Genomic DNA, 28,000 nt, shown 5'->3' on the forward strand with positions numbered 1-28,000 from the left:
GCGGGCTCGCGCTCCCGCCCGGAGGCCGCGCGCCCGTGTGCACGCGCGCCCGGCCCAGGCTGTGGCGGCTCCCGCCCCCGCGGCTCCGAGCCTCGGCGCGCTCCCCGGAGCGGCTGAGCGTCCGCGGACGAGGGTGAGTGCCGGGCCCCGCTGTCCGCCCCGCGGGGGCCGGGCTTGGGCGCGCTTCCCCGGGGACCAGCGGCGGGGACGGGGGGCGTGGGGGTGGAGGGCTCGCCGGCCCGGGCCCGGCCGCGCCGGAGGGCCCCGGGGCTCGCGGGCAGCAGCCGGAGGGGCCCGGGGCGCTCGCGGGCGCGCGGGAAGGAGCGGAGGACCCCCTCCCCCCCCCCCCGGGCGCGCAGGAAGAGCAGGAAGACCCCCGGGCGCTCCCGGGCGCGCGGGAAGAGGCTTGGGACCCCGCGGGGTGCTCGCACAGGTGCGCGGGAGGCGGCCGCCCCGCCCCCGGGCGCTCTCACAGGTGCGCGGGAAGAGGCCCGCGCGCATGCGCGCCGGAGACCACCGACTGGGGCTCAGCGTCCTGGCTCGGGTGGGCCCCGGGGTGGAGGGCGAGGCGCGGAGCTTTGAGGTAGGGGTGGGCCCCGCGGAAGGAAGGCGGTGGCCAGACGCCCCCGGAGGCGCGGGACTGGGGCAGCAGGGGCGGGAAGGGGGTGGCCGCCGAGGCGGGGGAGGTGGGCGAGGGGGGAGGTGGCCGTGGTGGCCCTGCTGGCGGTGGGGGTGTGGGCAGTGGGCTGGGCGCACCTCCGTCTCGCCCCCGGGCGCCCGCGTGGAGGCGGGTGTCCGATCCGCGGGGACTCCCCCGGGAAGCGGGTGGCCGCCTCCCCGCAGGGCGTGCGGTGGGAGTGGGCTGGGAATCGGCGGCCGCGCTGGGTCTCGGGGGCGACGAGCCCCGCGCTGTCCCCGCGGTGACCGCCGCCGAGGAGACGGCCCCCGGAGGCCCGGGAGCGCCGCGGCCCAACGCGTGTCCGCACGCAGCTCGGCCCAGCCCGAGGCCCCCCGGAGGCCCGCCGCCCCCGCGGAGCGCTCGTGGAGGGGGGGAGTGCGCTGTGGCCACGTTTGCTGCCGGCGCGGCCGGGGATCCCCGCTTTCTCAGGGCCTGTGCGCGGCGCCCTACTCGCGGGTCCCCGGAAGCAGGCGAGAGGTCCCTCCCGGACTGGGGACCCGGGAGAGCGGAGGGACGCGCCCCGCCGTCTCTCCTCCCTCGGCCGCTCTGAGCCCTGTGGCCGCAGGTCGGGACCTCGAGACCCCGCCCCCGCGGCCCCCGCCCCCGGGGTCGCACTCCCGCCCCGAGGGTGTCGCCCTCAGCCGCCGCTGCCCGCGGTTGCGCTCCCTTCTCGCGGAGCCTGTGCCCCCGACCGGGCCGGGCAGCCCCGTGCCAGCGCCGGTGGCCTGTGCGAACGTGCCCGACATCACGATGGGGTGGGGGCATGACAAGGAGCGGCGTCGAAATACCCGGTGCGCGGAACCAGCTCTGCCTGCGCCACCGACTGGAAGACGTCCGGAGGGGAGTTTGAATGCCAGCCGCGCGGCCGGTCCGCACCCACACGTGCTGGGGACCCCCCTGCGCGGGACCGGGCAGGTCTGGGGGAGGGGCTGGCTCGGGAGCCAAGGCTCCCAGAGCATTTAAACAAGGACGGTTTTGAGTACCTCTTAGCTTCCTACGAAACCGTATTCTCTATCTCCACCCCCCACATTTGTGTCAAGGGAAAAGAAAAAACAATATGATAACCCGCATTTGTACGCACAACACTGAAGGCGTGAGCATCAGCTCTTAATTCCCTGCCCTTCCCCCTTAAGTGCCGAGGGAGTGGGGAGTTCGCTCTGTTCCGGCCTGTTCTCTGGGCACCTCTCACCATCTCATTAAATAGCAGTTACTCAGACTCTAATTAGGAACTCCTAACGGGTGCCAGCGCTGCCCTTGAGCCTTTTATCCTGAGCTAATGGCGTCCTATTATTAGAATACTCCTCTGCACCCCCCAAAAACCACAGAAGCCAGCCTTCCCCTGCCACCAGATTTGCTCCGGGGATGGCCCTTGCCTGCAAATTTATGGTAATTGGCGTTGGGAGCCTCTCTTCTGGGGATAACTAAGCAAAAATTTTAATGAGATAAGAAGTCTCTTGAGCTTTTAGTGTCGACTGCACAGATATTGCTGGTAATATAATTAGAACAGAATGAGCAAAATTGTAAGATGTTGCTTGTGTTTAAGGCAATCTCGGTTTGGGAAGGGAGAAGAAAATAGTGCGGGTGTCTGCCCGAGACTACATGCTTGCAGGGAGATTTTGTATACGATCCTCTGGCCTTTTTGCTCTCTGGGCATCCCTTCAGGGAAGGCCCAGCCTTGACTCTAGAAGAATCTGGAAGAGTGGTGAGGCCCTGGCCTCATCAATGAATGTCTTTGCACACAGTCCCCACTGCTTCCGTTTCCACCTCCTTAAGTCCCGGTACAAACGGCGGTGGGAAGGAAAAGGTCTCTTTTTAGCTTAAAATACACCTTTGGAGTCTTTGTTCCTGTTCCGGAAAAACAGAGGTTCTCCAAGCTCTGAACGCCTCCATCTGGAATCATATTTCTGTTGTTTTCTGAATGCCAACAGCATAAATTGCTCAGTAATAATAGCTTTGCAGAGAATCTGGAATCACTTAGGCAGCTGTAATGCCCCCGAGCCTCCCTACATCTGAGCTCTGTGACCCGAGAGGACTGTGGCTTCATTGGGCTTCAGAGGCGCCTGTGACGCCGTCCGCTTGCAGGGCAGAAAGCCCCCGTGTCATTTCACACATCTTCCCCTGGTGACTCAGGATAAGATCTGCTCTTCTCTGGAGTTCAAGGGATTATTGTCTCCACCGTGGCCCTGATTGGAGTTTTTCTCTTGCAGTTATTGTAATTATGTTGAAATTACAGTGTTGGTACCCAGCACATATTTGCAAAATAGTTCTCAAAGAGCAGCAATAACTTTTGTAATAAAATTAAAACTTCTAGGAGTTTATCTTTTGCCAAGAACCTGGCTCCTGCTGGAAACGATATTAAAATAAACAGTGCCTTGGAAATTGAAGCCATTCTCTGTCTTATGCAATGTTTCACCAATTAAAAATTAATTTCCTCCTTTCACAAATATTTACTGAGTACCTTCTGTGGGTCAGGCACAATTCTGGGGGCGGTGATGAATGAAGTAGACCCAGTCCCCCAACCCCTTGCAGCCTAGCCTCTAACGAGATGAAAGTCAGTAAACGTGATCGTGTGAATTCTTGTGTAGTAACAGATCAAGACAAGTATTCTGAAGGAAAGGAATAAACCATGAAAGCACATAACAAGGAAATGTTGAGTTGAGATCTGAAGAGTGAGAAGTGGCAAAGGAGGATGGCATGGTGAGGTCCCAGGGGGAATCGTGTGCAAAGGCCCTGTGGTGAGGACTAGGGTACACTGGAAAACTGAAGGAAGGCCAGAGCAGAGAGTCGTAATTTGTAACTTCATATAATTTTGTTATTGTGATATTTCATTTATGCAAGTTGATGGGGCTTCATACTTTAGGGCTTGATGGAGTAGGATATGGGTTAATTTTGCAGAGCTGAGATCTACCGAATCATAAAGGGAAATCACCAAATAAGATGATGTAGACGAAACGTTTCATGAGCTGATAAGCACAGTGCCAGCGTTAATGCTGTTATTACTATTGTATTACGAAGTCTTAGGCTGTGAGGTCCCTCGAGTGTGTGAATGAGGAACCTGCTACCTTTGAGTCACCGTCTTCTCTCGTTTTTACTGTGGCTGAGCCCCCCGTCTGGGCTCTGCACATTCCTCTTGTCTCCTCTGGTCAGTTTGTCACACGGTGGTCAGAGCAGTCATTTACAAACACAGATCTTACCGTGTTGGGGCGTCAGTGGCTTCCCACTGTCAAAGCTGCACCCCACAATTCTTCACCTGGGCGGTGAGACCCCAGTTGCTCTGGTTGTCCCACAAACTCCCGCATGCGCCGCTGTATGTGAAACCCTAACCCCCACTGCGATAGTGTTTGGAGGTGGGGCCTCGGGGTGAGCAGGTCGGCAGGATGGAACCCGCATGAATGGGGTTCGTGCCCTTGCGAGAAGACAGGAGTCTGTCTCAACCGTGTGAGGACAGCGGGAAGTCAGCCACCCAGATGACCCTCACCCAGCCATGCTGGCTCCCTGATCTGGGACTTGCCAGTCTCCAGAACCGTGGGAAATAAGTATCTGTTGTCTCTGATGTTTTTGTATCGCAACGTCAGCAGACTCAGGGTGGCTTTACACGGGAACAATCTGCTTACAGATCTGCGGCGTGAGGACGGCTCGTCTCTGTACCACTCGGCGGGCGGTGCGGTATGGGGGTGGCTTAGAGCCCGCACAGCCTTGAGCTCTGTTGTCTGGGCTCCGGGTGGGGCTGGTTCAGGCAGGCGGGGACCCTGGAGCGTCCCTGTCTCTCTGCGGCCCCTCCCGGTGCTCTCCCAGCTTGGCCGCTTCAGTGCGCTGGACCTCGTCCACGTCGAGGCACGGTTCCCAAGGACCGCGTCCTGAGGAGGGAGAGCCGGGGGGAGTCCGCGCCTCCTTTCCCAGACTAGGCTTGGAAGTCCCCCCGTGTCACTTCACGGCAGCTCCCGGCCTGCCCAGGTTCAAAGGCAGGGAACGTGGACCTCACCTCCCGTGGCGAGTGTCCTCTTGCGTGGTGCGAAGATCGTGCTGGACGGGAAACGTCCGTGGGGCCATCTTTGGAAAATACCCTGTGCCGCAGCCCACTCTCTGGCCACTAACTTCCTATTCCTCCCGCGTGCAGTGTCACGACCCCCCCGTTGGGTCCCCCAACCTCATCCTGTCGTGGCATCGGGCTCAGGCTCCAGCATCCCGTCACCGAAATCAGGCCCAGGTGCGCGTGAGCCGTCCTGGCTGCTGGTCAGGAGTGCAGCTTCGTGAACACGCTCTTCACGTGAGGACCCACGCCCCGAGCCACCTGCCCCACACCGGACATGCAGTGGCAGACGCGTGTGGGACAGATGCCGCGGGCCCTGGGGCTGGAACCAGCAGGATGTTCGTACCTGGACAGAGACAGACTCGTTTCTGCTAAGGTACGGGCTCCTGTGGCCGTGGGGCCGGTGAGGCTGGCGGCCGCCGGGCAGGGGACTGGGGAGGGCGGGGGCCGCCGCTGGAGCCTGAGGGCCGTCCGGGGACAGGCTTCTCTCTTCCTGGGGGACCTCAGCCCTTCCCCCGCTCCGAGCCTTCGACTGTTGGATGCGGCCCCCCTGCATCAGGGAGGGGGTTCTGCCTTATCCAAGTCCACCAGCTTAAGCGATCATTCCCTCTAAACGGTGCCTGCCCAGCCACGCAGGCGGGTGCTGGAGGGAGCGTCTGGGTACCGCGGCCCAGCCACGCAGACACGTGGACGTCCCCGTCACACCCGCCTGTTCCCCAGCGGATGTGGGAGGCCCCCAGAGCCTGGCCCGTGCGTCCTGCGCTGCAGTCCGGCCCAAGCTGGCAGTTCCTGGAAAGGGCTCGATTCGAATTCCTGAGGACGATTTTTCCATTGCTCTTGGCCTTGCCTTCTGGATTCGTGGCGCTCCCTTGGAAGTCACCCTTTCTTGTCCAGAAGAAATGCCTGGTGTGTGCAGCTGACGCTTTTCTCAGCCTGCTTCCTCTTTCCGTCTTGTGCTGTCTCTGTCCCACGGAGTCCACGCTGGTCGTGCCTCTTCCTGTTTGTGCTGCAGACGCGGGGGGCCGCCTGTGGCTCTGTTGGGACTCGTGCCGTTTGACAGAAGCAGCGGTCACGAATGTCGCTGGCGTGAGTCCTCGGTCTACCTTGGACCTCCGCTGGGCCAGGGCTGCTCGGAAAAAAAGTCCCTGAAATTCCCAAAAGCTGCAGTTTAGTGTCCACGAGGCAGGAGCGCCTCAGGGGACTCCTGTCTGAGAGACGCAGAGGCGCCCCGTCCGACATTTACGAGGCCTCCACAAAGGATCTGGGTTTGACCCTTACTTGAAGCTCCTTAATTTGACGCTCTTGGAGAGGCTGGGAAACGGGCCCGTTTTATTTTCGACCCCAGCCCCCAGCAAGGCCCGGTTCCTTGATATTTGCTAGGTCCCAGTGTCACTTGAGAACTGACTGCTTCCTTCCCGGACCTGGTCTCCTCTCGTTCCATCGCGCCATCAAGAGAAACCTCAGCAGCATCACTGAGACCTGCGTGGAGACCGCCCCGAGGCCGTCGGTTCGGCGAGGCTGGCCGTGCCCTCAGCCCCTCTGCCGCCCCGTCACAGGGGGCTCGGGGCAGGGGCCTGGCCCCCGGGGGCCCGCTGGCTGCCAGGCGTCTGCTCAGCTGCTGGACGTCCTTCCGACCCAGCGCCCTGCCTGGCCGAGAGCCCCGGGGTTGGGGGGGGGGGTGTGCACAACCAGTCATTCCAGAAGACCCGCTCGAAACAGCAGGGTTTATTTTGGTCACACTCTGCAGGGATCTGCAGGGAGGGTCCTCTGTGCCTCACTCAGCTGAGGGAAATGCAAACAGATTCTGCGCAGGTGCACACGCCCTTCCAAAACCCAGGCTGGGGCGTCTGCCGGCGAGCACTGCCGCTGTCTCTGGTGGCCCCTCTGGCTGGGCGCTCCAGTGACACCCCTCCCCCCCCCCCCCCCCCCGCCCCGCCGTGTGGGCACGGGAATCCAGGCGGGGGTGTCACAAGGACGAGAACCAGCAGCTGCTGTTTGCAACGTGGCCGCTCAGGTCCAGAGGATGCTAAGGGGTCAGCATCCCCTGGGGAGGGCAGCGTGGGACGGGCTGGACCGGGGGGGCCAGGGCGCGCCAGCCGTGTGTCCCTCGGGCCCCGTTCCTCCTGATGGCCTGCCGGCAGCTCCCTCGGTGCCCCCGTGCCCATCTTACAGCTTGTGTGCGGGGACCGCGTCTTCAGGCCTCCTGTCCTCCTCTCGAGTCCTGCTCGTCCTGTTCGCCCTCAGGTACACCTGGCTTTCTCTGGGAAGCATCCCTGGACGTGCCGGGGAGGTCTGTCCCCTGTGCTCCCCCCATCTGTGATCATTCACTCAGTCACTGAGGACGGGTGGCAGGGGGGGGGGTGGGTTCTGTCTCGCCTCCTGGACCAGAAGCCCCGGGAAACCCGTCCTGCACCCGCCCTGTGTGGGGTGGCACCCGGTGGGCTTGGGGAGCTGATGAATGAGGGCTGGGCGTCCCCCCTGCAGCGGGAGCCTGTGAGCCAGGATTCTTCGTGGCCTGTTCCCTGTCATCTGCGCCCGGCATTTCGTGGGCTTCCGTCAGCGTGCGTTTGCGAACGAATGCATGACTTAGAAGGAAGCCCACCCAACAGGGCCCTGGACAGTGCGTGGGCTGTGTCTCTGCCAGGAGGATTGTGTTCTCAGCGGGCGGAGAGTTCGTGGTGCAGGGGAGAGCCGGTCTCCCCCGCCCTCTGCCCTGGAAGGACGGATGCCGGCTGTGGAATTCTGTCCCGGGACAAGATAGCAGCTGTGAAACGTGACCGGGGCAAGAAAAGTCTGTGCCTTAGTTCATGCCACAGCTTCTCATTCATCAGTCCTGGCACTTTGCATGGGGCGCTCACCTGCACGGTCACTGTCCCCGGAGCTGGCGGGAACCCCGCTTTGGCCGAACGTGGAGATCGGGTTCAGTAATTTTAGCCACGTGTGTTGTCATTTTGATCACGAAGCCGAGATGTAAAGAACAGTTCTCTTCGTTTCCTGAAGGCAGGCAGGCAGACAGCATGATTCGCTATGTGCACTTTTGTTATTTATTAAGGAGACCTTATGTGAAGGTTGGATTTTTTTTTTAACTCTTTAAATGTTTTTTTCATTGTTGAGAGAGAGAGACAGAGCATGAGCGGGGGAGGGGCAGAGAGAGAGAGGGAGACACAGAATCGGAAGCAGGCTCCAGGCTCTGAGCTGTCAGCACAGAGCCCGACACGGGGCTCGAACTCACAGACCGCGAGATCACGACCTGAGCCGAAGTCAGACACTTCACCGACTGAGCCCCCCAGGCACCCCGTTGGGTTTTTTAAGGAGAAATACTGGGATGGGAGAAAGAAGCCCAGTTTATGAACCAAAGGTTGTGAACCACGAGGGGGAACGTTGAGTGAACTCCAGGCACCTGGGGTATGTCTCCACGAGCAGCCCCAAGGCCACGGGGAGACCGTGGTCCCAAATCTCATGCTGCTCGGGCGTGGCTCTAGCTGGTGGTTTGTGGGTGCCTTGGGTCTGCTGACACGGGGTGTGAACTGAGAGCGCTTGCCCCCACCACCCCCCGTGGAGCTCTCCCCCCCCCCCCCCCCCGCCGGTCCCCCTGCTACAGCAGGTGGCATTCGGCGGCAGACAGGACGAGGCCCAGAGGCATGGTAGCGTCTTTTCACGCTGTCCTGCTACCACCTGTTCCTGGAGGCACCAGCCTCGGCCCCGAAGCCTCTAGGAGCTGTCAGTGTGATGCACTCACTGCTGGCCGCGTGGCCTGTCTTCTGTGGTGTCGTGGGCTTTGTAGGAATCTGTACAAATGGCTGGATCCTAGACTTCCGGCCTCCTGGAATTGAGAGAACACCACACAGGAAGCAGGGCACACTGGGGTCGCGAGTCCGGGTCAGCCTGGAGCAGTCACTTGACCCGTCTGGTCTGAGTTTCCCCTGTTGAAGTGAAAGGCAGGGCACCTGAAGACCTGGGGCCATCGGGGTCCCCAGAGGCCTGGGTTTGGGGACGGGATCTGGAGCTGGACATTTTGACATCCGGCAGGCTGTGTGGGAGTGTTTTCCCTGCAAACCTGCAGCCCACAGGAGGCCCCGGATTTAGCAGAATTTGACTTTTGAAAGTGACGTTTTCTTTTCAGGACCCTAAGCCTGAAAGCCTGGCCATCTCACTGAATTCTTCACCGAGGGCCCTTCCTTTTGGGGCCCTTCCGGAGTCAGTGTTGTTTTATTTTGTGCACGGGGACACACACACACACACACACACGTGTGCACACACACGGGCGTGCGTATGTGCACATCTGTGCATAGAGGTGTGTGCATGTAGAATAATGTCTCTGATTCCCAAAGTAGTACCTGTTGAGGATAGACAATTTGAGGGCAGCAAAATTTATGAAAAGAGAAGTCACACATCATCTTGCCACAAACAAGATTTTTAGACTTTTTGGTATTTTTCTCAATGTTTTTCTGTGGTTTCTCCTGTGTGTGCGCGTGCACACACGCACACACACACCCACATACACATGTGCACACGTACACACGTACACGTGTGCACACACCCACCCACATAGACATGTGCGCACACGTGCACACACATACACATGTGCACACGCACACACATGCACACATGTGCACCCACCCACATACACATGTGCACTTGTGCGCACACACATGTACACATGTGCGCACACCCACCCACATACACATGTGCACACACGTGCACACACATACACATGTGCACACACACATGCACACATGTGCACCCACCCACATACACATGTGCACACACGTGCACCCACCCACATACACGTGAACACGCACGCACACACATGTGCACATGCATGCACACATACACATGTACGCACACACATGTACACGTGTGCACTCACCCACATACACATGTGCACACGCACGCACACATGCACACACGCACACACACGTACACATGTGCGCGCACACACATACTGCTCTGTAAGTGACACGTGCCGCCTTGTGATCTTGGTCTCTAGGGTCACTGTGGTCGAGGCGTTTTCACAAATGCTTGGAAACTTCGAGAAGGTAGCTTTTAACAAGGGCCTATGAACACGACGGAATTTGTTGGTAAAATTCCTGGTCTGTTATCCCAGGGCTTTGCAGATAGGAATGCTGTGGGAAGTCCTTGTGCTCAGAGCTCTGGTTTTCCAGAGTGGGGCTTCCGTCCGTGTCGTGAGTGCTTCGGACATGCCAGGCGCAGGTCTCCCGAGGTGATCGGGTCTCTGAGCAGCACGTCCTCGCACAGGGAGCCTGTGTGAGCACCGCGGCCCCCAGGCGCGCCCCGCCCCCCGCCTGCTTTCAGCGGGTCGTGCACTCTGGGTTAAGGCAGTTTGACAAAGCACTGCGTTCTCCTGCTCCGAAGGGGTCCACACTCTGTCCTAGCGTCCACAGAAACGTCTCTAAAAGCCGAAAGCCCTTTTCTGGAGCTCCTGTCGCTGGGGGCTGGGCCGAGGGGCCGGGCGGCTTGCAGAGACCCCCGAACAGAAGGGTGGCTGCAAACACAGGCTACGTGTCGGGAGAAGAGGCCGAGCGTCCGTGGAAGGAACGCCCCGCGTGTGGCCTTGGCTCCTTGTGAGAGGTCGCCTGCCGAGGAAGCGCTGACCCTCCCCACGAGGAGACACGAGCTGTGCTGCGATTCTGTGCGGGGAGGCTCATCGCCACTGGTTTCGTCGCCTCTGTCCAGGCCTGACACACAGCAACTGTCCACGTCCTCCTGGAATTTCAAACGCTGGACACACTGCGGGGGACGCTGTCCGGTGCCTCACGGTCACGCACCGAAGTCGCAGCCTCCCCAGAGCCACTCCGATGTCTTACTGTATTTTGCATCTGCAGAGTGGGACTGTTTGGTTTTTTCTACAATCATCACCTTCGTGAGACTGGTTTCCTCTCTCGCCCTGAACTCACTTCGCGTTAGCTTCATGCTCCCAGGGACAAAATGAAGACATGTCGAGACGTTGGCGACTTTCATCTAGAAACCACATTCAGTCCGATGTTCAAAGCGTTTGCAAAGACAGCAGGTAGTAGCACAAAGGCTCCTCAGATTCAATCTCAGGCCAGAACTATGAACCTTTAGCGTCCGCATCTGCACTCACCTGGCTGTGTCTGCACCGCCCAGTGGTCTGTCTGGTGGCTCACACACGTGAACTCACACTCGTCAGACCTTTTGTCTTGATTTCTCCTTCAAAGGTAGCGGCTAAAATATCAGTGAGAGCAATTAGCACTTCACGTCCGCCTGGACACTGGGCAGAAAGCCTGTTCCGCGTGGCCGTCCGTGACCTGAAGCACACCGCAGGCGTTTTCCCTGGACCCACGGCAGTCCACACTCACTGTGCGGGAACAGCCATGCCCGAGGAGGAAGTACAAGCTAAATAACATCCTCTTTTTGAGGATGTTTTTGGATGTTTTGGTGATGCAGGTGCAGTGGGAAGGAAAGACTGCATTATGTCTTAATCAGACCAAAGCAGAAGTTGGAGAGAAGGGTTTCTACCTTATTTTCAATGTGTATCAACAACGGTAGATAAACAGTGACATTGACAGCTAGGGCACTGGCTTAGGACTCTGCATAGTTGGGTTTAAAAAATTTTTTTTAATGTTTATTTTTAAAAAAAATTTTTTTTTTCAATGTTTATTTATTTTTGGGACAGAGACAGAGCATGAACGGGGGAGGGGCAGAGAGAGAGGGAGACACAGAATCGGAAACAGGCTCCAGGCTCTGAGCCATCAGCCCAGAGCCCGACGCGGGGCTCGAACTCACGGACCGCGAGATCGCGACCTGGCTGAAGTCGGACGCTTAACCGACTGCGCCACCCAGGCGCCCCTTTAATGTTTATTTTTGAGGGAGAGAACTTGAGCAGGGGAGGGGCAGAGAGAGAAAGGGAGAGAGAGAATCCCAAGCAAGCTCCACTATGTCAGCACAGAGCCCGACACGGGGCTTGAACCCACCAACTTAACCGTGAGATCATGGCCTGAGCCGAAGTCAGACCCTCAACCAACTGAGCCGCCCAGGTGCCCCCCCACCTCCCAGGACTCTGCACAGGTTTTAATTAAACTCCTTTATCCGGTCTGATCTTGGACAAGGCTCTCTTTTATAAATCCAGGAGCTTAAAACTTTGAAAATGACAAAATGTGAGTTTTTATTTAATGTCACCATATTTCAATTCCAGTACAATTTTAAGCATCCTGAATAAGTTAATCAAGCACTCCAGCACTAGGAATGAAGTAAGTTACTATCTGTTGATTAAATCTACTTGCTTATGATTAAGGTCGTACGCCTTCCATTCATTTTCAGTGAAGCCAGATTCATTAATTGATAAGGACGGATAGCCATTTAAACAAACAGAGGAAGGGGCGCCTGGGTGGCGCAGTCGGTTAAGCGTCCGACTTCAGCCAGGTCACGATCTCGCGGTCCGTGAGTTCGAGCCCCGCGTCGGGCTCTGGGCTGATGGCTCAGAGCCTGGAGCCTGTTTCCGATTCTGTGTCTCCCTCTCTCTCTGCCCCTCCCCCGTTCATGCTCTGTCTCTCTCTGTCCCAAAAATAAATAAACGTTGAAAAAAAAAATTTAAAATTAAACAAACAGAGGAACATCTGACATCTTAAGTTGTGAAATATCTCAAACACCATAAACGATGTGTAAAAGGAAATAGACAAGTTATCCTTTGCCTTGGATGCTTTAAATTTCCGGAAAAAGCAAATGATAGCAAGCTGGGAAAACGTCTCCTCCTTCCTTCTTGGGAAGTGACCTCTATGCCAGATTCCTTCCTGTTCTTTTCACATCCTGTAAACAGCCTACAGGATTTTACTTCGTGTGCAGGATGTGGACGGTATTACGTGGTACCTTTGTACCAACTGCAAACCCTCAAAAATTCGAAGTTGTGTTTTTGAGATATATTCACAGTAATGTAAATTAGCTCATTTTCACGTATATAGTGATTTTGGCAGACGCGAGGGTAGTCCAAACGCAGTCTAGTGAATTCCATTTGTGCAGCAGGACACAAAGCATTCTCTCTAAAACACAGGACTGAGCACGGTCGCTGCCAGGTCACCTTCCCTGCACTTCCTCACAAACCATCAGTGGCTCCCCACTGTAACCAAGACAGAGGGGCTCCATGGACGTGGCTGGTCCTCCGCAATACAGCCAGCCGCTTTCTGTTTCTAGAACCGGTCAGGCTTCTTTTCACCCCAGGACCTCCCCGTGGCTGCTCTCTCCCACCTTCCCTGCTAACTGCTACCCCTCTCAGCGGTCAGCCTACCTTCCATACTCTCGGGGGACTCTTTCCCCATCCCGGAGTAGGAATCCCGTCCACCATCATCAACTCTCAGAAGTGTGTGTTTCCTTCAAGGCACCCGCCATGGTTTGTATTTCCATTAGAGTTCATGTGACGGCTTTAGGTTCACCTTCCTCACGAGCCCGTGAGGGCCATGGGGCCTGGGGCCACACCTGTTGTGTTCCCCGGTGCTTCCTGGTACGCCGTACACTTCCTGCTACATTGTGGGTGTGCAACGTGATCAACGAGGAATGAGTCAACGAATGCACATTGTTCGCTATTTATCAGTGCTGAGGGATCCATGGGAAGTTAACAGCACAACTGAGAAAAACCAGGATTGAGTTGGCACGGGGTGTCTCTTATTTTCCGGCTTTCCGTCATTGTGGGACACTCCGCTTTATTTCAGTGGATGCACAGAACAGATTTACTCGGAAAGGGCCAGGTTCACCCAAATACTGCTCAGAAATGCATTTTATAGCTACAAGTTGCAGACTGTCAGTGATTCTCTAACCTTAGTGCTCACACTTGTATGTTGGGCCAAATCCATGATTCTTGAATCTTGACCCATGAAGAAAGAGAGATGCTTCTATTTCAACAGATTTTGAGTTTGCATTCTTTTTTTTTTTTTATTAAGTTTTTTGATGTTTATTTATTTTTGAGAGAGAGACAGAGTGCGAGCAGGGGAGGGGCAGAGAGAGAGGGAGACACAGAATCCGAAGCAGGCTCCGGGCTCCGAGCTGCCAGCACGGCCAAGGATGCGGGTCCAGAGAGCCTGCGTTGCCTTGGCCTTTAGCGCAGCACTGTTGAGCTGCCCTCAGAGCCGGGAGCACAGCGCCTGGAGCAGGACGCCTCGGGCTGACTGGCAGGGGTGCTCACCCCTACGGCCCCCATGGCTCCCGTGGCCCGCTCCGCTGGTGAACACACGGAATGAGCCCGGGGAAGGTTTTCCTGAGGCCACGCAGTCAACACTCCAGAGATGGGAAAAGAGAAGGCTGCCGTGGTTTGGGTCTGTTGCTAATTTTTTCGGTTTTCTGAGACTAGGAACTCGAACTGTCTGGGCTTCAGGCATTTTCTCCTTTACTGAATCAAGACGGTGGTGACACTTGTCCTCACGCATGGATCGCGAGGGGGCTCGTCTGGGTACACGGGTGGGGCTGTTCGCTCTCCTTCGTCCCGCTCGAGGCTTTCTGTGCTGCTGTCGGGGTGGGAACCTCGCTGTGCATGCCTTCCCGGCAGGAGCTGTGCTGTGCCCGGTTCTCCCTAAACCTCCCGCTTAACCCCCTGGGCGATGCAGCGTGGCGGTTCTTGTCTTCAGCCAGTCTGACTGCGGTTTCCAGGGACGGGAATCCCACCCAAGTCAGCATAGGTTACAGATGGAACTTATTAGCTCACGTACGTCAGAAGCCCCAGGGTGCAGCTGGCTGTGGGCACGGCTCGATCCAGGGGCCTCTCTTTCCATCTCCTAGGTTTTGCTCTGTGTGTTGGCTTCCTTTTCTTCTACTGAAAACAAGCTTTCCTTTGATTTCAGCTCCCTGACCCGCGGAGGCAAGGCCCTTTCTCCTCCTGCATCAACTGGAAGGCTGATGTGTCACTGCTGCAAAAGACCTGGCTTGAGGCCGTGCTCCGCTGAACCCGGCACCGAGGAGCGGGCCGGGCCCGGAGCAGCCCTGTAATTAAAACCCACCCGCATCTTCTAGGATTACAGAGCAGTATCGTTTATCTAGGAAATGGAGAACCCGGCATAGTTGTGGAGGAGATTAGGAAGCCCATCTTTATTTCAACTCCCAATCCCTTTCAAGAACTCTTTTTGTGAGCAGTATCCTCGTTCCTTGATAAAACTGTAATGTGTGTCATCCTTGGTACAGCCTCCGAACTTTCATGTGTTTTCAGAGTTTGTTTTTTGTTGTTTACCTAGTTAGCGCCATCCATCCATCCATCCATCCATCCATCCATCCATCCATCCAGCGTTTACTGGTTGTGCTTGGAGAACCCATCCCTGTGCTAAAGACAGAATGACTAATGAAATCTTCTGTCCCGAATTTCACGTTCTTCTAGAAAAGGGTGGTGCACAGGCAGATGAGGGGCGATACTAGGTGGAGCTAAATTAAGACATTCTGGGAACACAGACCACGCCACCTCACAGGGAAGGGAGGCAAGCGGTTTCTACCGGATGGGGTGCACGGGGCTGGAGCTCAAGAAGGAGGGGGATCGTAGTTGAAATGCTGACCAAGCTGGCTCGGGGCAGGAGGAACCCGTCAGCCCAGGATCTAAGATACAGACCTGCACGAGGGCGCAGGTGTCCTGGGAACAGCTCAGAGCCTCCTTCACCAGCCTTGGCCTCGGGACTTTAGGAAGAGCTGTTACATACACCTGTTATTCAGGAAATTCTCTGAAATTTTACTTGGTGCAAGTGAGCCCTGCCAAAGATTCACCCCCTAAAGTTACAAAGATCGCAACTGCCCTAAATGACTCCCGCCAAAGCGCTCTGAGCAGGTGCGTGCACGCCGCTGACTGCTTTATTCTCAGAACTGGGTGGGGCACCCAGAGTTACTAGGACCCGGGACGGGACGCCCTGGGCAACGGACAGAGCGTTTGGAGACGGTGTGGGCTTCAGTCCGCCCAGCTCGCGGCTGTGACAGAAGTCCCCTCGTGCTCGATCAGTAGCGCGTGCGGAAGCATTGGGCGTGGTGCTTCTGGGCCAGGTGCACTTGAGCCAGGGCGCTGGTTCCACTCTGGCTCTGCCACTTACCAGCCGCGTAGTTGGTTCGTTGTATGATGTGGGTGAGATTGCTTCACATCTCCTTTCCTCTTCTGTAAAATGGGGCTAGTGAAAGCAAGGGCCTCACAGGACGGTGGTGAGGGTTGTGCATGTTTGCATGATTTATCACAGGAGAACCGTGCCTGGCACAAGGGATGTTAGCTATCGTTTTTATCACTACTACTGTGTGGTCAGCCTGTGTTACAGTTCATCTGCGCTTTTAGGAATCTCCTTCATAAAAAATAAAAATCGTACATTGTAGTGTGGTCACATAAACCCCAATGTCACCGGACCTACCGAAGGGCACCACTTACTCATCAAATTATTCACCAAAGTATGTCACCAGCCACCCTGTCCATTTCCTTTTCTTTTCTTTTTTTTAATGTTTATTTTTGAGAGAGAGAAAGAGAGAGAGTGAGCGAGCATGGAAGGGCACAGAGACAGGGGGAGACAGAATCCTAAGCAGGCTCCAGGCTCTGAGCTGTCAGCACAGAGCCCCAAGTGGGGCTTGAACCCATGAACTGTGAGATCATGACCTGAGCCGAAGTCGGTCACTCAACTGACTGAGCCCCCCCCCCCGCCCAGGCACTCCTACCCTGTCCATTTCTAAACTACACAGACTATGTTACCTAAGTTGCTTTTAGTTTTCTTTTATTCACTGAGTATCTCCATGCTTGAAACCTTGTAGCTCTCTCCCAGACTCGCTGGGTGTGGACCACTTCTCACGTCTTCTGACACCATGCAGCACCGTGCTCTTGGTGGCCAGACAGCAGTGTTACTGGGATGTGTTTCAAAACGAAGACGCATCTTGGGACCGATGCTTCTTCATGCCTGGCTTTGGACTTTGTAATTCCGCACACATCGTGTGATGGCCCTCCTAAAACTCCACTCTGTACTACAAAGATGAAACACAAACCAGGCATTGGGGTGAAGATCAGAGCCTCGCGGAACATCGGTTCATCTACAGCCTGGGCTCCCTCCTGACCCACCAGCTCTAGGCCCCCTCCAAAACTGCCAACTCGTTTTAATTGGGGCCCAAAGAAGACATCATCTTGAAAAGTAATATTGGTGTGAACAGCCGAGGCAAACCAACACATTCCTTAATCCAACAGAACATTCCTGGAGCTTCCTAGGAGTTTGTAAGACTCTGTGACAGTTCCCCTTATGGCTCTCCTTGTTGATGAACCTCACATGGAGTGCTGGCTGCTTACCAGGAGGATGGTGTCTTTCTGGGGTTGAGGGAGGCACACAGTGGGGACAGCACGGGCGCTCTCCCCAGGGCCTCTGGGACCTAACGGGTGTGGATGGAGACGTCTATGGAGCAACAGGCTGGGCAGGACGTGGACAGCACCCAGGAGGAGCTCCTTACAAGCAGTACGTGTCACGGAAACTCACATAAGCTTCCTAAGTCGATTGACAAATACAGTTTAAAAAAAAAATTTTTTTTTAATGTTTACTTATTTTTGATAGAGCATGAGCGGGGGAGGGGCAGAGAGAGAGGGAGACCCAGAATCCGAAGCAGGCTCCAGGCTCTGAGCTGTCAGCACAGAGCCCGACGCGGGGCTCGAACTCACAGACCGCGAGATCGTGACCTGAGCCGAAGTCGGACGCTCAACCGACTGAGCCACCCAGGCGCCCCGACAAATACATTTTTTTTTTTTAAAAAGCTGACTGTAATTAAAGGATTCTTTTTCGCAACCTATATTACAATGAAGCATTTTTAATTTTAAATCAACTAATTTCCACGTTAGAGACACAAATAATGTTCCCATTAGGATATCGTACGATCATTAAAAAAAATTCATTGTTCACAGTGAAGAAACTCACGGAAAGAAACGGTAAAACTTTGGTTTAGGTTTCTGTGAAGAAGAAACTCCTTCGGGGGGAAAGGCTACATAAATGACATTTAAATAAGACTTGTTCTTGAAACACTTTCTGACTACAGTCAAGAAGGGAGCCTGTCACTGTCACCTACGTGTCCACCCTGACACGTCCCTTTTCACCATCTGCCGCAGCAGCCCCCAGAAGCAGTGTTCGGGGCAACACCTGATGGCGATCACTCGGGAAAGAAGTCCTTCCTGATGCCACGACCGGGTGCAGGGTTTCGGTTACTTCATGTGGCCAGGACGGGCTCCCTGCCCAGAGTCCTGCAGGACTCCCTTACTGGAATTCTGATTCTAGAACCAACCACCACATGGAGGGAAAACTGTGGCTCCCAGCCCACGGAAGTTGGGCGATAACCTCGTCAGCAGGATTGCTGAGGCCTCGGGACTGTTAGATGCAAAACGGGCTGACTCTTCCCCATCTGTTTGTTTTTTTTTTAAGTTCATTTTGAGAGAGAGGGAGCGTGCATGCACGCAAGCAGGGGAGGGCAGAGAGAGGGAGAGAACCCCAAGCAGGCTCTGCAGTGTCAGCACAGAGCCCGACATGGGGCTCGATCCCACGAACCATGAGATCATGACCCTAGCCGAGATCAGGAGTCAGACGCTTAATCGACTGAGCCCCCAGGCGTCCCTACTCCCCATCTGTTTTCAGGCAAAATCACAGCAACGGGCCATTCAGGGAGGAGGGAAGACAGAGCTACTACTGTGGAGCTTCTTTAACACCTTTCGGGAAAGGAAGTGGTCCCTCTGTGTAATGTCCTCATTTCTCCTGTGGGCTCTGACCCGCCCATTCTTCAAGGTTTGGGAGAGACTCGGAAGAGGCCCGAAGTGGTGCTTGGGGACCGTCTTCCAGAAGCGCTGGCCAGGAGCTTCGGGTGGGGGGTGGGTGGGGAGGGCTGGCCTCCCGGCTCCTAACTCGGCATCGCCGTGCCTGACGTCGAGTGGCAGGCCGTCTTGGGGCCCAGCTGGTAACACCCGTGTGCGGCATCGCCTTGGCTGGCTGGACGTGAGCAGGGAGTGACCTGGTCCCGGGGTGCACAGCTGGGCACGTGGCTGAGCTGGGAGGGGATCTCGTGGCCGCATCACTGATATCCAGGCAAGGGGGCCTCTGCCCACCGGCTCTAACCCCAGCCGGGTTCCCCGGGGAGCCCGGGGCCCGAGCGTCCGCGGAACAGCATGAAACCGTCTCTGCTGCAAATATCCCTCAAAAGGACAGTTTCACAACTTTCACGTGTGCCGAGGAGTAGAAGTGGTATTGTCACTAGAACTCTAGAGGCAGGATTCTCGAGAGCATTGTTCATCTTTCTCTGGGTGGCTGGGCCGAGAACCGGTTCCGTCTCTCCCAGGCCAGCAGACGGCCCCAGCGGGCCACACCACGGGCTGCTCTGGATTGTGTTGTTGGTTCCTTTGTGGAGCGAGAGCCGGTGCTTCATTGTAGCTACAACATACCCCATGCTTCCCAGCCCGAGTCTCTTGGGCCTCACACTCATCCTGTAGGGCTTTCAAAACACAGAGCCCCAAGCGTAAGCTTTAAAAACGCGTCCTGTTCTCTGCCGTTCCTTTCAGTCTGTGATGATTTACAAGAAGACAACTCTTAGGGTTTTCTTTGAACCGAGTCCAGCCAGAGAAAGAACCAGGAAGTTCTGGGGCCCTTTTTCAGCCACAAAAAGAAATAAAATACTAGCTTGGTTCTCTGAGGTCTACGGTCTTAGGCGGAGTGCAGAAGTGTGAAAGAACGAGCCTGAGAACACAGCCAGTCCCTCTGACTTTCTGCCCGACGTGAAGGTTCACAGGTGGATACTTTTGTCCGTTTCCCCCACCGCTGACTCTGGCAGCCGCCAGTCTGTTCTCTGCATCTATGAAGTTTGAGTACGATTTGTCCGTACGTCTCAGACCTTCCCTTGAGTGACCTCACTGATGAGAAAGCACCACTGGGTCCCTGAGGAGACACCACGAGCTTTGCTTACACAGTGCGTATAGGTTTCCAGTTCGTTGTCACGCTGCCTCGCTGTGGGCCAGCGGTCACGGCCACCTCGCCGGGGCATGGCCGCTGGGGCCGGGATGGACAGCACTGAGCCTGCACCACAGCGGGGCTGGGCCACAGCTGAGTAAACAGGAGAGCCTCCTCCACCACCCGCGCCCCCGGGCAGGCCAGGGTTTCAGCTTACTCTGCATTTCCCTGTGTCCCGGGACTCTGCTTTGCACACAGCGGACGTGCCCTGAAAGTTACTGTTAAAGATATCTGGAAAGGAGAGACAGAGGGACGGAGGGAAAGAGAGAGAGCGAGAGAATTGAATGTCTTGAATTTTCAACTTGAAGACATTTACTGCTAACATAATGGGAAAGTTTTTTTTTCTTAATGTTTGTGTATTTTTGAGGGAGAGAGAAAGAGAACGAGTAGGGGAGGGGCAGAGAGAGGGAGACACGGAATCCAAAGCAGGCTCCAGGCTCCGCGAGCTGTTTCAGCACAGAGCCCGACACGGCGCTTGAACTCACGAACCACGAGACCATGATCTGAACCGAAGTCGGACACTTAATCAACTGAGTCCCCTAGGCGCCCCGGGAATCGTTTTTTAGTAATAGCAGCAGGAGGAACAGGGCAGGCAAGTGTAAATGCTGAACCCTGAACGTTTATGAGGACCAGGTAGGCGAGGTAGAAACCAGGAGAGGTTGAGGGAAGGTGACTGTCATGGATCTCAGTGGAGAGGCTAACACAGCCTACATGTGGTTTCCTTCCCTGTAAGTTCTCTTCTTTAGAAAGCTGGGACACGGTCGGGCCCTCCCTTTACGTTCGTGGTAAAACTGCCCAGATCCTTCCAGGCTGGGGAGTCTCAGAAGGTTTTGCCAACTTGGGAAAGATATTTCATGACTTTACGGTTCACCTGCACGTGCTCACACCTGCCTTCCACATAGTTCCTTTTTAATTCTTCTTCTTCTTCTTTTCTTCTTTTGTTGTTGTTGCTTTGGCTTTTGTTTTGCTGTGCATGGACTGTTTGTGGGGAATTGCTTCCCTGAGGTTTTAAAGACACGATTCCAAGAATGAGCAGTGCAGACCGATTTCGGAGTTAGGCCTCTGAGGCCAGCTCCAGAGCAGGTCCTTCCTCCAAGTATCTTTTGCCACTTAATTTGAATCAACTGGAAAAGACTGTAGGAAAACTCATATTAATACAATTAATAAGGTCAATTATGCTCTCTCACTGACCGTTCTTTACGTATACATCTCATTACTTTGAAAAGAAGCTGTTGATATTTGACTGCTTTTTAGCTGCAAAATGAGCAGTTTTGTTCAGATCAACCCTATGTGTTTAAAGCCCTCTGCCTGAATTGGGTTCTCCTTCGGGGGCCTCACAGTCAGGGCAGGAACGGGGGAGAGAACACGTCCAAAAATCCCTAAATTATTCTGTATATCTTCTCCATCAAACTCTCCAGCAGCCCAAGGTCACAAACCCCTTTCCCACCAAACGTGAGTCCCCTAACCTGAAAGTCAGGGGCAGCGCAGTAGACCCCACTGACACAGAATAACCCCACTGAAAAGTGCACATTCAAATGCCCCCCCCCTCTCTCTCTCCCATAAACAGGAACAAGAAGAGTGTGGTGACACCATATGGAAACACCTGATGTTCCACAAAGGAAGAGGCTCCTGACCGATCCGTGAGGAAGGCCAGCTCTCAGGGCAGTAATTGTGTTTTTCTAACACCTGGGCAAGTGAATTATGGACACCCCCCGGGGGTGACCAGTGCGCACGCAGACGCATCAGGACTGCTGCTGATGCTGCCAGGCGAGACTAATATAAATGGAAGTCGTACACATAAAAGCTCCGTGGGGGGGCTCTCTACCGAAGACCGAGTTCAAGTCCCCCTTCTGAAGTTTAGAGACAGCCTGCCTGGGTGGTGTTTGTCCTCGGACCCAGTGAGGAACCCCGGAGTGATGAACACTGACTCGGAAGGAGGGGGCATGCCCCGGTGGGTCAGCCGTACCCAGTAGCCCAGTGCTTTGGGGACGGAGCCGCGGATACCCGGCGGGTGCCTGCGCGGGACCCTCATCAAAGCATCAGTGCTGCGGCCTGGGGACCAAGCCACGGAGACCCCGACGCCCGGCTGGCCAGCGGTAGCGTGCCTGCGGTTCAGCAGCTCAGCCGAGAGTGCATCTAGGGCCGACCCCCTCCTGCACGCGGGAGAGGGCAGCGCTGTGTGAGCGCCACGGGGGCTGTGGACGCAGAAGTGAAATCTGATCGCGGGCCAGGAAAAGCCTGCGCAGCCAGAGCCCCAGAGGAACCGCCGACCTTGAGTCAGGGCGCGGTCATGGTGGGCTGCTGAGCGGGGGTCGGGCCGCGGCGGCGGCGAGCGCAGGCGGACCCATGGAGAACCCGGTGCCCCCCTGCGCCCTCTACCCCCGGGAGGACCAGGGCCGCGGGGCCGAGGCCGGGGACGCCTTTGCGCAGGGAGCGTGCGGCCAGGCCGGGGACCGGGGCGGCGCTGCCGCGGCTCCGGGAGAGGGCAGCCTGCAGCCACCGGACGCGCAGACACCCTGCAGTCTGAGCGCGTCGCTGTGCTTCAGCTCCGGGGACGACTCCCCGCCGCAGTCTCGCGCCTCCGCGGCGGAGGGCGCAGCGACTCCCCCGCCCTCGCGTCGCAGCGGCCAGCGGGTGGTGGAGAGGCAGTGGGAGGTCGGCAGCGCGGGCGCCGCGTCCCCCGCCGACTCCGCGTCCCCGGAAGAGCCCGCGTCCGCCGAGGAGCGCGCGTCCCCGGAAGAGCCCGGGGAGCCCGCGTCCCCGGAGGAGCCCGCGTCCCTGGAGGAGCCGGTGTCCGCCGAGGAGCCCGCGTCCCCGGAGGAGCCCGCGTCCCTGGAGGAGCCCGCGACCCCGGAAGAGCCCGCGTCCCCGGAGGAGCCCGGGGACCCCGCGCCGGTGCCCCCCGGCGTCGGGCCCGCGCACGGGGAGCCCGACCTGGTCATCGAGGTGTCCGGCCGCCGGCTGCGGGCGCACAAGGCGGTGCTGGCGGCGCGCAGCGACTACTTCCGCGCGCGCGCGTCGCGGGACGTGCTGCGGGTGCAGGGCGTGGGCTGGGCGGCGCTGCGCCTGCTGCTGGCCTACGCGTACAGCGGCCGCATGGCGGGCGTGCGGCCCGACAACGTGGCCGAGGTGGTGGCCGGCGCGCGCCGCCTGCAGCTGCCGTGCGCGGTGCAGCGCGCCACCGACGCCGTGGCTCCTCAGCTGAGCCTGGCCAACTGCTACGAGGTGCTGAGCGCGGCCAAGCGGCAGCGGCTGGCGGAGCTCCGCGACGCGGCCTACCGCTTCATGAGCGACCACTACCTGGACGTGCTGCGCGAGCCCGCCGTGTTCGGGCGCCTGTCGGGCTCCGAGCGCGACCTGCTGCTGCGCCGCCGCCTGCGCGCCGGCCGCGCCCGCCTGCTGGCCGCCGCGCTCGGGCCGGCGGGGGAGCGCGCGGGCAGCCGCCCGCAGAGCCCGTCGGGGGACGCCGAGGCCCGCGGCGACGCCGCCGTCTACTGCCTGCACGAGGCGGCCGGCGAGTGGCGCGAGCTGACGCGGCTGCCCGAGGGCGCGCCGGCGCGGGGCTGCGGGCTGTGCGTGCTCTACAACTACCTCTTCGTGGCCGGCGGCGTGGGGCCCGCGGGGCCCGACGGCCGCGCGCGCCCCTCGGACCAGGTCTTCTGCTACAACCCGGCCACCGACCGCTGGAGCACCGTGCGGCCGCTGCGCCAGGCGCGCTCGCAGCTGCAGCTGCTGGCCCTGGACGGCCACCTGTACGCCGTGGGCGGCGAGTGCCTGCTCAGCGTGGAGCGCTACGACCCGCGCGCCGACCGCTGGGCCGCCGTGGCCCCGCTGCCCCGGGGCGCCTTCGCCGTGGCGCACGAGGCCGCCACCTGCAACGGCGAGATCTACGTGTCCGGGGGCTCCCTCTTCTACCGCCTGCTCAAGTACGACCCGCGGCGCGACGAGTGGCAGGAGTGCCCGTGCAGCAGCAGTAGGGAGCGCTCCGCCGCCATGGTGGCCCTGGACGGCTTCATCTACCGCTTCGACCTGGGCGGGGGCCGCGGCGACTCGCAGGCGGCCGCCGCGCCGGCGGGGGGCGTCAGCGTGCTGCGCTACCACTGCCTGGCCAAGCAGTGGAGCCGCTGCGCCGCGCACCTGCGGCCCCCGGGCGCGCCGTCCGGCCTGCAGCCCTTCCGCTGCGCCGCGCTGGACGGCGCCATCTACTGCGTGAGCCGCGCGGGCACCTGGCGCTTCGTGCCCCCGCGGGACAGCGAGCCCGGCGCGGACGTGGGCGCGGGCGAGGGCGGCAGCTTCGAGCCCGCGCCGCTCCGCGCCCCCTTGGACGCCCGAGGCGCGCTCTTCCCGTTCGTGCTCAACCTGCCCGAGAAGCCGGACCGAGGCGAGGAGGGCGCCGCGTAGGGCGGGCTGGGGCCACCTGGGCATCTCCCTCAGGGACGCCCCCCCGTGGGCCGAGGTTCAAGTGGGGAGAGGGGGAGGGGGGGGCGGGGAGAGAGAGAGTGGGCGCTGTCCGCGGGGACCACTGAAACGCTTATAAGTTGGAAGCTTGTCGCGCGGCCTTGAAGATTTTTCGCAGCGCTGTCTTAAGGTCTGCCGCCCCATTCTGCGTTCCTTTTCGCGTCGCTTTGCTTAACGGGCTCGACGGTGTAAGCTGTGTGCAAATAGGGAGCCTTACAAGGATGACACGGGATACCTGAGGGAGAAGGAAAAGGACTGGGAAGATTAGGCCTGGGGTACAGTGGGCGGGACACAGAGCGTGCCCGGGTGGGCGGGGGTGCGCCCGGGTCCTCGGGGGCACGTGCGCTCCCGGGCGGAGTGGAGAGCTGGCCGGACGTGAGCCTGCGCAGTAGCTGGCTCGGGGGCCACCAGGCTGCAGCGAGATCCCTGAAGTCGGCCACCGTGAGCTGTATTGGTGAGCCACCGAGAGAGGGCCACCCTGCCGTTGGGCCCCTTATAACTGATAAGTAGAACTCTTAAACCTTTTCTAATTACTTAAAAAGCTCATGTCATCGTAAGCTCAAGTGTGGGTTGGGTTTATTCCAGGTTTCGCAAGAAGGTGGGGTCTCTTGTCCAGCACCCAGCAGAGACGTTTCCCGTGTCTACCGCAGATGCCACAGAGGGTGGGTCTCGCACCCCTCTCTCAAGAGCAGTTTACAACGCTTAAATAATTTGAGATTTTATTTTTAAGTGGTACCTACCCCCAAGGTCTGGCTGGAACTCACAACCCAGCAATCAGGAGTCACACTCTCTACGACTGAGCCAGCCGGGCATCCCCTGACGGTTATATGTTTTCAAGTTAAAGGATCTTAATGATTATGTTTGATGAAATAGTAATGATTTGCTCTTTTTTGAATCTTAGATCTTTGGTGAATGAGTGTTTCCCAAAGAGCAGATCATGAGTAGGGAAAGCTGACTGACAAGGACGCCTGTCTGTTGGAAAAGGAGCCTTTGATAGACAGTGTCAGCCACCTTCATGTATTATAATGGGCTCAAAGAATTGATTATCTCTCCCTCCCAGAGAAAGAAGGTTAAAACCGCTCCTTTTGATGCTTCCGAAGACCAACATGGAGGCACATTTGGAACCGGCCAGTTACGGTGTTCCCAATATATGTTACATAATTCTGATGAGGGAAATTAATTTTTTAAGCATGACTCTAAGAAAACATAGCAGAGTGACAAAAAGCATATTAGCATAGGGAAAATAACATCTACTTGAAACGTAATAGTAAGTAATTACGGGAATTCTAATTGAATTCCAAAATACCCTAGTAGACTTAGCGTGGAGCTCAGTACTTTGAGGGATCACAAGCATTAAAAACAAATTGGTTGATCCTCATTTGTTATAACATTTTACTTTTCAGATCGGTGTAGACTGAGTTTACTCCTTACTAAGAACTTGAGGGTACGATACATGCTCACAAATGGAGGCGAAGTGATTTGGATTCCGAACCCAATGCACTCTTTGATTATGACGGGAAAAGTTTGCATTGAAAGTCACTGGCATGTAATTAGATGGAATCATACACACCTTATGGCTCCTTACTTGTTCACCCAGTGATGGGGGTTGGCCTCTCTGTAGCAATAGTGGGTAATTGGGAAACAGGTTAGAGTCTGTGGTTATGAAAGTTACCGGTTGAGTATGTTTAGAAATGACCGGTTTCATCTTGATGCATGTGCCAGAGGAATGGAGTTTACGGTTTCGGTTACAAGTTTATTCTTTCTGGTGATCTGTGTGCTTGCTCGTGACTCTGCTCACCAACCAGGAGGACAGCTTGGCAGCCTGGTTAAGCATCTTAAGACAGACAGACGTCCTATTGCCTGACTTTATCGGCCTTTTATAGGAGCAGAATGCAGAAATGGTAGTAGAAAGAGAATTTAGAGCAAAAGGACACAAGGTTCGTTGAAAGAAATGTATCGCAGCACATTTTTCTCTAGAACGTTCTTATATTTATGCTAAAGCTTTTATATGACATGGAACCAGGCTACTATTTTCTTTCCTTAAATATCGAATTCATGAAATATGATCACTGTGATTTTGCTTGAGAAACCATTCCTGTGATGCTTACTGTTCAAAAACAAAAGGCCACGGAAGGGGACTTCCGAACTAGAGTCACCCGCACAGGGGGTACCGGGGGACTTGGGGGGCTTCGGATGTCCGGTGCAGACAGGCTTGCAATCACACACCCGCCTGCAGCTCTGTATTTTGTTTTGTGACCTGATTTAATAAAGAAGTGCTGGTCCTAGACCTTGCGGCGCTTCCGGGGGGAACCGGCCGTGGAGCCCTGGGGGCTCGTCCCGGTGGAATGCCCGAGGACATCTGGGGAGGCCTAAGGGTGAGTGAGGGCTGTAGAATCTTCTGTGTCTTATTTCTAAATAGGAATACCTCATAAAAATTACTGCAGGACCTGGCACGCCAGGAGGACCAGTTGATTTTGCTTTCGGGGGGCGGGCGGTATTTGCAGGTGCAGCCGCACGGGTTTGTACTAGTCACACGAGCCAAAAAGCCATCCCTCTGGGGTCGCTGATGCGGAGGGTTGCGTGGGGAGGGGGCGGCGGGCAGTCCCTGCGGGGACTGGCCTCTGAGGGCTGTCGTTGCCAGGAGGGGTCTATTCGTGTAACCCGTGATGTTCCGAGTCTGCACCCAGCACTGTGCGGGAATGCCTTGGTGTTGCTCGTTACCCGTGTAGGTGCAGACGTGCTCCTGATGATCGATCTGTCAGCGGCAAGTGAAGCCAGCGTCTGGAGGCCAACCATCCACAGTTCTCACATGATTCATCCCCGCACGCTGACATCTCTACAGATTTGAGGGAGCGGTGGCATCGTCAGGGGAAACTGTGGTGGACACGAAAGCTTGATGCTTTGGTTGGTTACCAGCAGTGGTTCTGTACTGTCCGTCGAGGCTCATTTGAAAGCCAGAGACACAGGCTTCACTTCCTGGGTTTTCTCTTGGTCTCGGGAACAGCCTCAGCACCGGCGCGGACGGCTCGGCAGCTTTCTGGAGCTGCGTCCGGGACCTGCTGATTGGAGTTCTGCGTCTCTGGTGGCCCCTCTCTCTTTTTCTCTAAGAGAACTAGCCGAAGCTGTGGACATGCTTTGGCTCCAGTGAAAGATCTTACAGCGTGGGTTCTGCCACAGACGCCTGAGACGCGGAGCCGTCTGCTGTATTTCTGTCGCTTTCCGCTGTTGCCTTAGTAATGCTGGTAGCAGCCGCTTCGTCTGTGGGTCTCTTGGGTAACTTCCTGGGCAAGCTTTGGAAACGGGATGTATTGGAGGCCCTTTGCCGTTTTTCCTGAAGTCAAGGTAGTTTCTGGACGCAGCCGGCTGGGACGCCTTGTGGGGGTGAAGTGTAAGCAAAGGTGCCGTGTTGTGTTGTCTTATCTCAGATGCTTTCCTGGCTTCCAAGATGTTTTCTCTGGGCATTAACGAAACGAAGAAGACGGTGGCACTCACAATGAGCGCCCGGCCCGGGGGCGCCCTCCTCCCCGTCAGTAAGCAGTCGGCACTCGACCCGCCCACGGGGAGATGCCCGGCGGCCACCGGCCCTCACGCCCCACCTGCGGGCACAGCCGCTCTCCTCGTGCTCAGTGAGTCGCTTACAATGAGCTGAAGTGCAGGCTGGATGTGTTCTCACGTGATACCGAGGCTCCTCCAAAACTCTTCCAAGCCGCAAACAACTGCAGCGTGGCGTTGATTAGAGACCCACCGTCCCTGCTCGTGGCCCGGTTCAGGCCAGCTGATGCTTGCGTGCAGTGGATGTATTTATTAACGCTTTGGTATTCACCACCTGGGCACAAATGCTGTAAACCCTTGTGTGTGTCTGCGTATGCCGAGATGAAATAAACCAGCTCCTCAAGTCTGTGA

The 28,000-nt window shown here is 57.0% G+C and overlaps 1 protein-coding gene and 1 long non-coding RNA gene across 12 annotated transcripts; one reads left to right on the top strand and one right to left on the bottom strand.

Moving 5' to 3' along the window:
* The first annotated feature begins 5 nt into the window (after nucleotides 1-5).
* KBTBD11 (kelch repeat and BTB domain containing 11) lies at nucleotides 6-28,000 on the top strand. 11 transcript variants are annotated; one of them, XM_045451518.1, is made up of 3 exons: nucleotides 6-133; nucleotides 14,516-14,796; nucleotides 21,207-28,000. In XM_045451518.1, exon 3 carries the CDS (start codon nucleotides 21,986-21,988, stop codon nucleotides 24,038-24,040), a length of 2,055 nt encoding a protein of 684 aa, XP_045307474.1. In that variant the 5' UTR covers nucleotides 6-133; nucleotides 14,516-14,796; nucleotides 21,207-21,985; the 3' UTR covers nucleotides 24,041-28,000. The 11 variants fall into 11 exon arrangements, with proteins under 11 accessions (XP_045307474.1, XP_045307500.1, XP_045307484.1 ...); XM_045451544.1 differs by having other exon boundaries at nucleotides 14,516-14,656; XM_045451550.1 differs by lacking the exon at nucleotides 6-133 and adding an exon at nucleotides 239-475.
* Nucleotides 20,578-22,664, bottom strand: LOC123584149. The gene is made up of 2 exons (XR_006705197.1): nucleotides 22,574-22,664; nucleotides 20,578-20,773 (listed from the first exon to the last, which is right to left on the bottom strand). It is a non-coding gene; the product is annotated as an uncharacterized LOC123584149 (long non-coding RNA).

The sequence above is a fragment of the Leopardus geoffroyi genome, chromosome B1 (assembly GCF_018350155.1).
Source record: "Leopardus geoffroyi isolate Oge1 chromosome B1, O.geoffroyi_Oge1_pat1.0, whole genome shotgun sequence".
Classification (NCBI taxonomy): Eukaryota; Metazoa; Chordata; class Mammalia; order Carnivora; family Felidae; genus Leopardus; species Leopardus geoffroyi.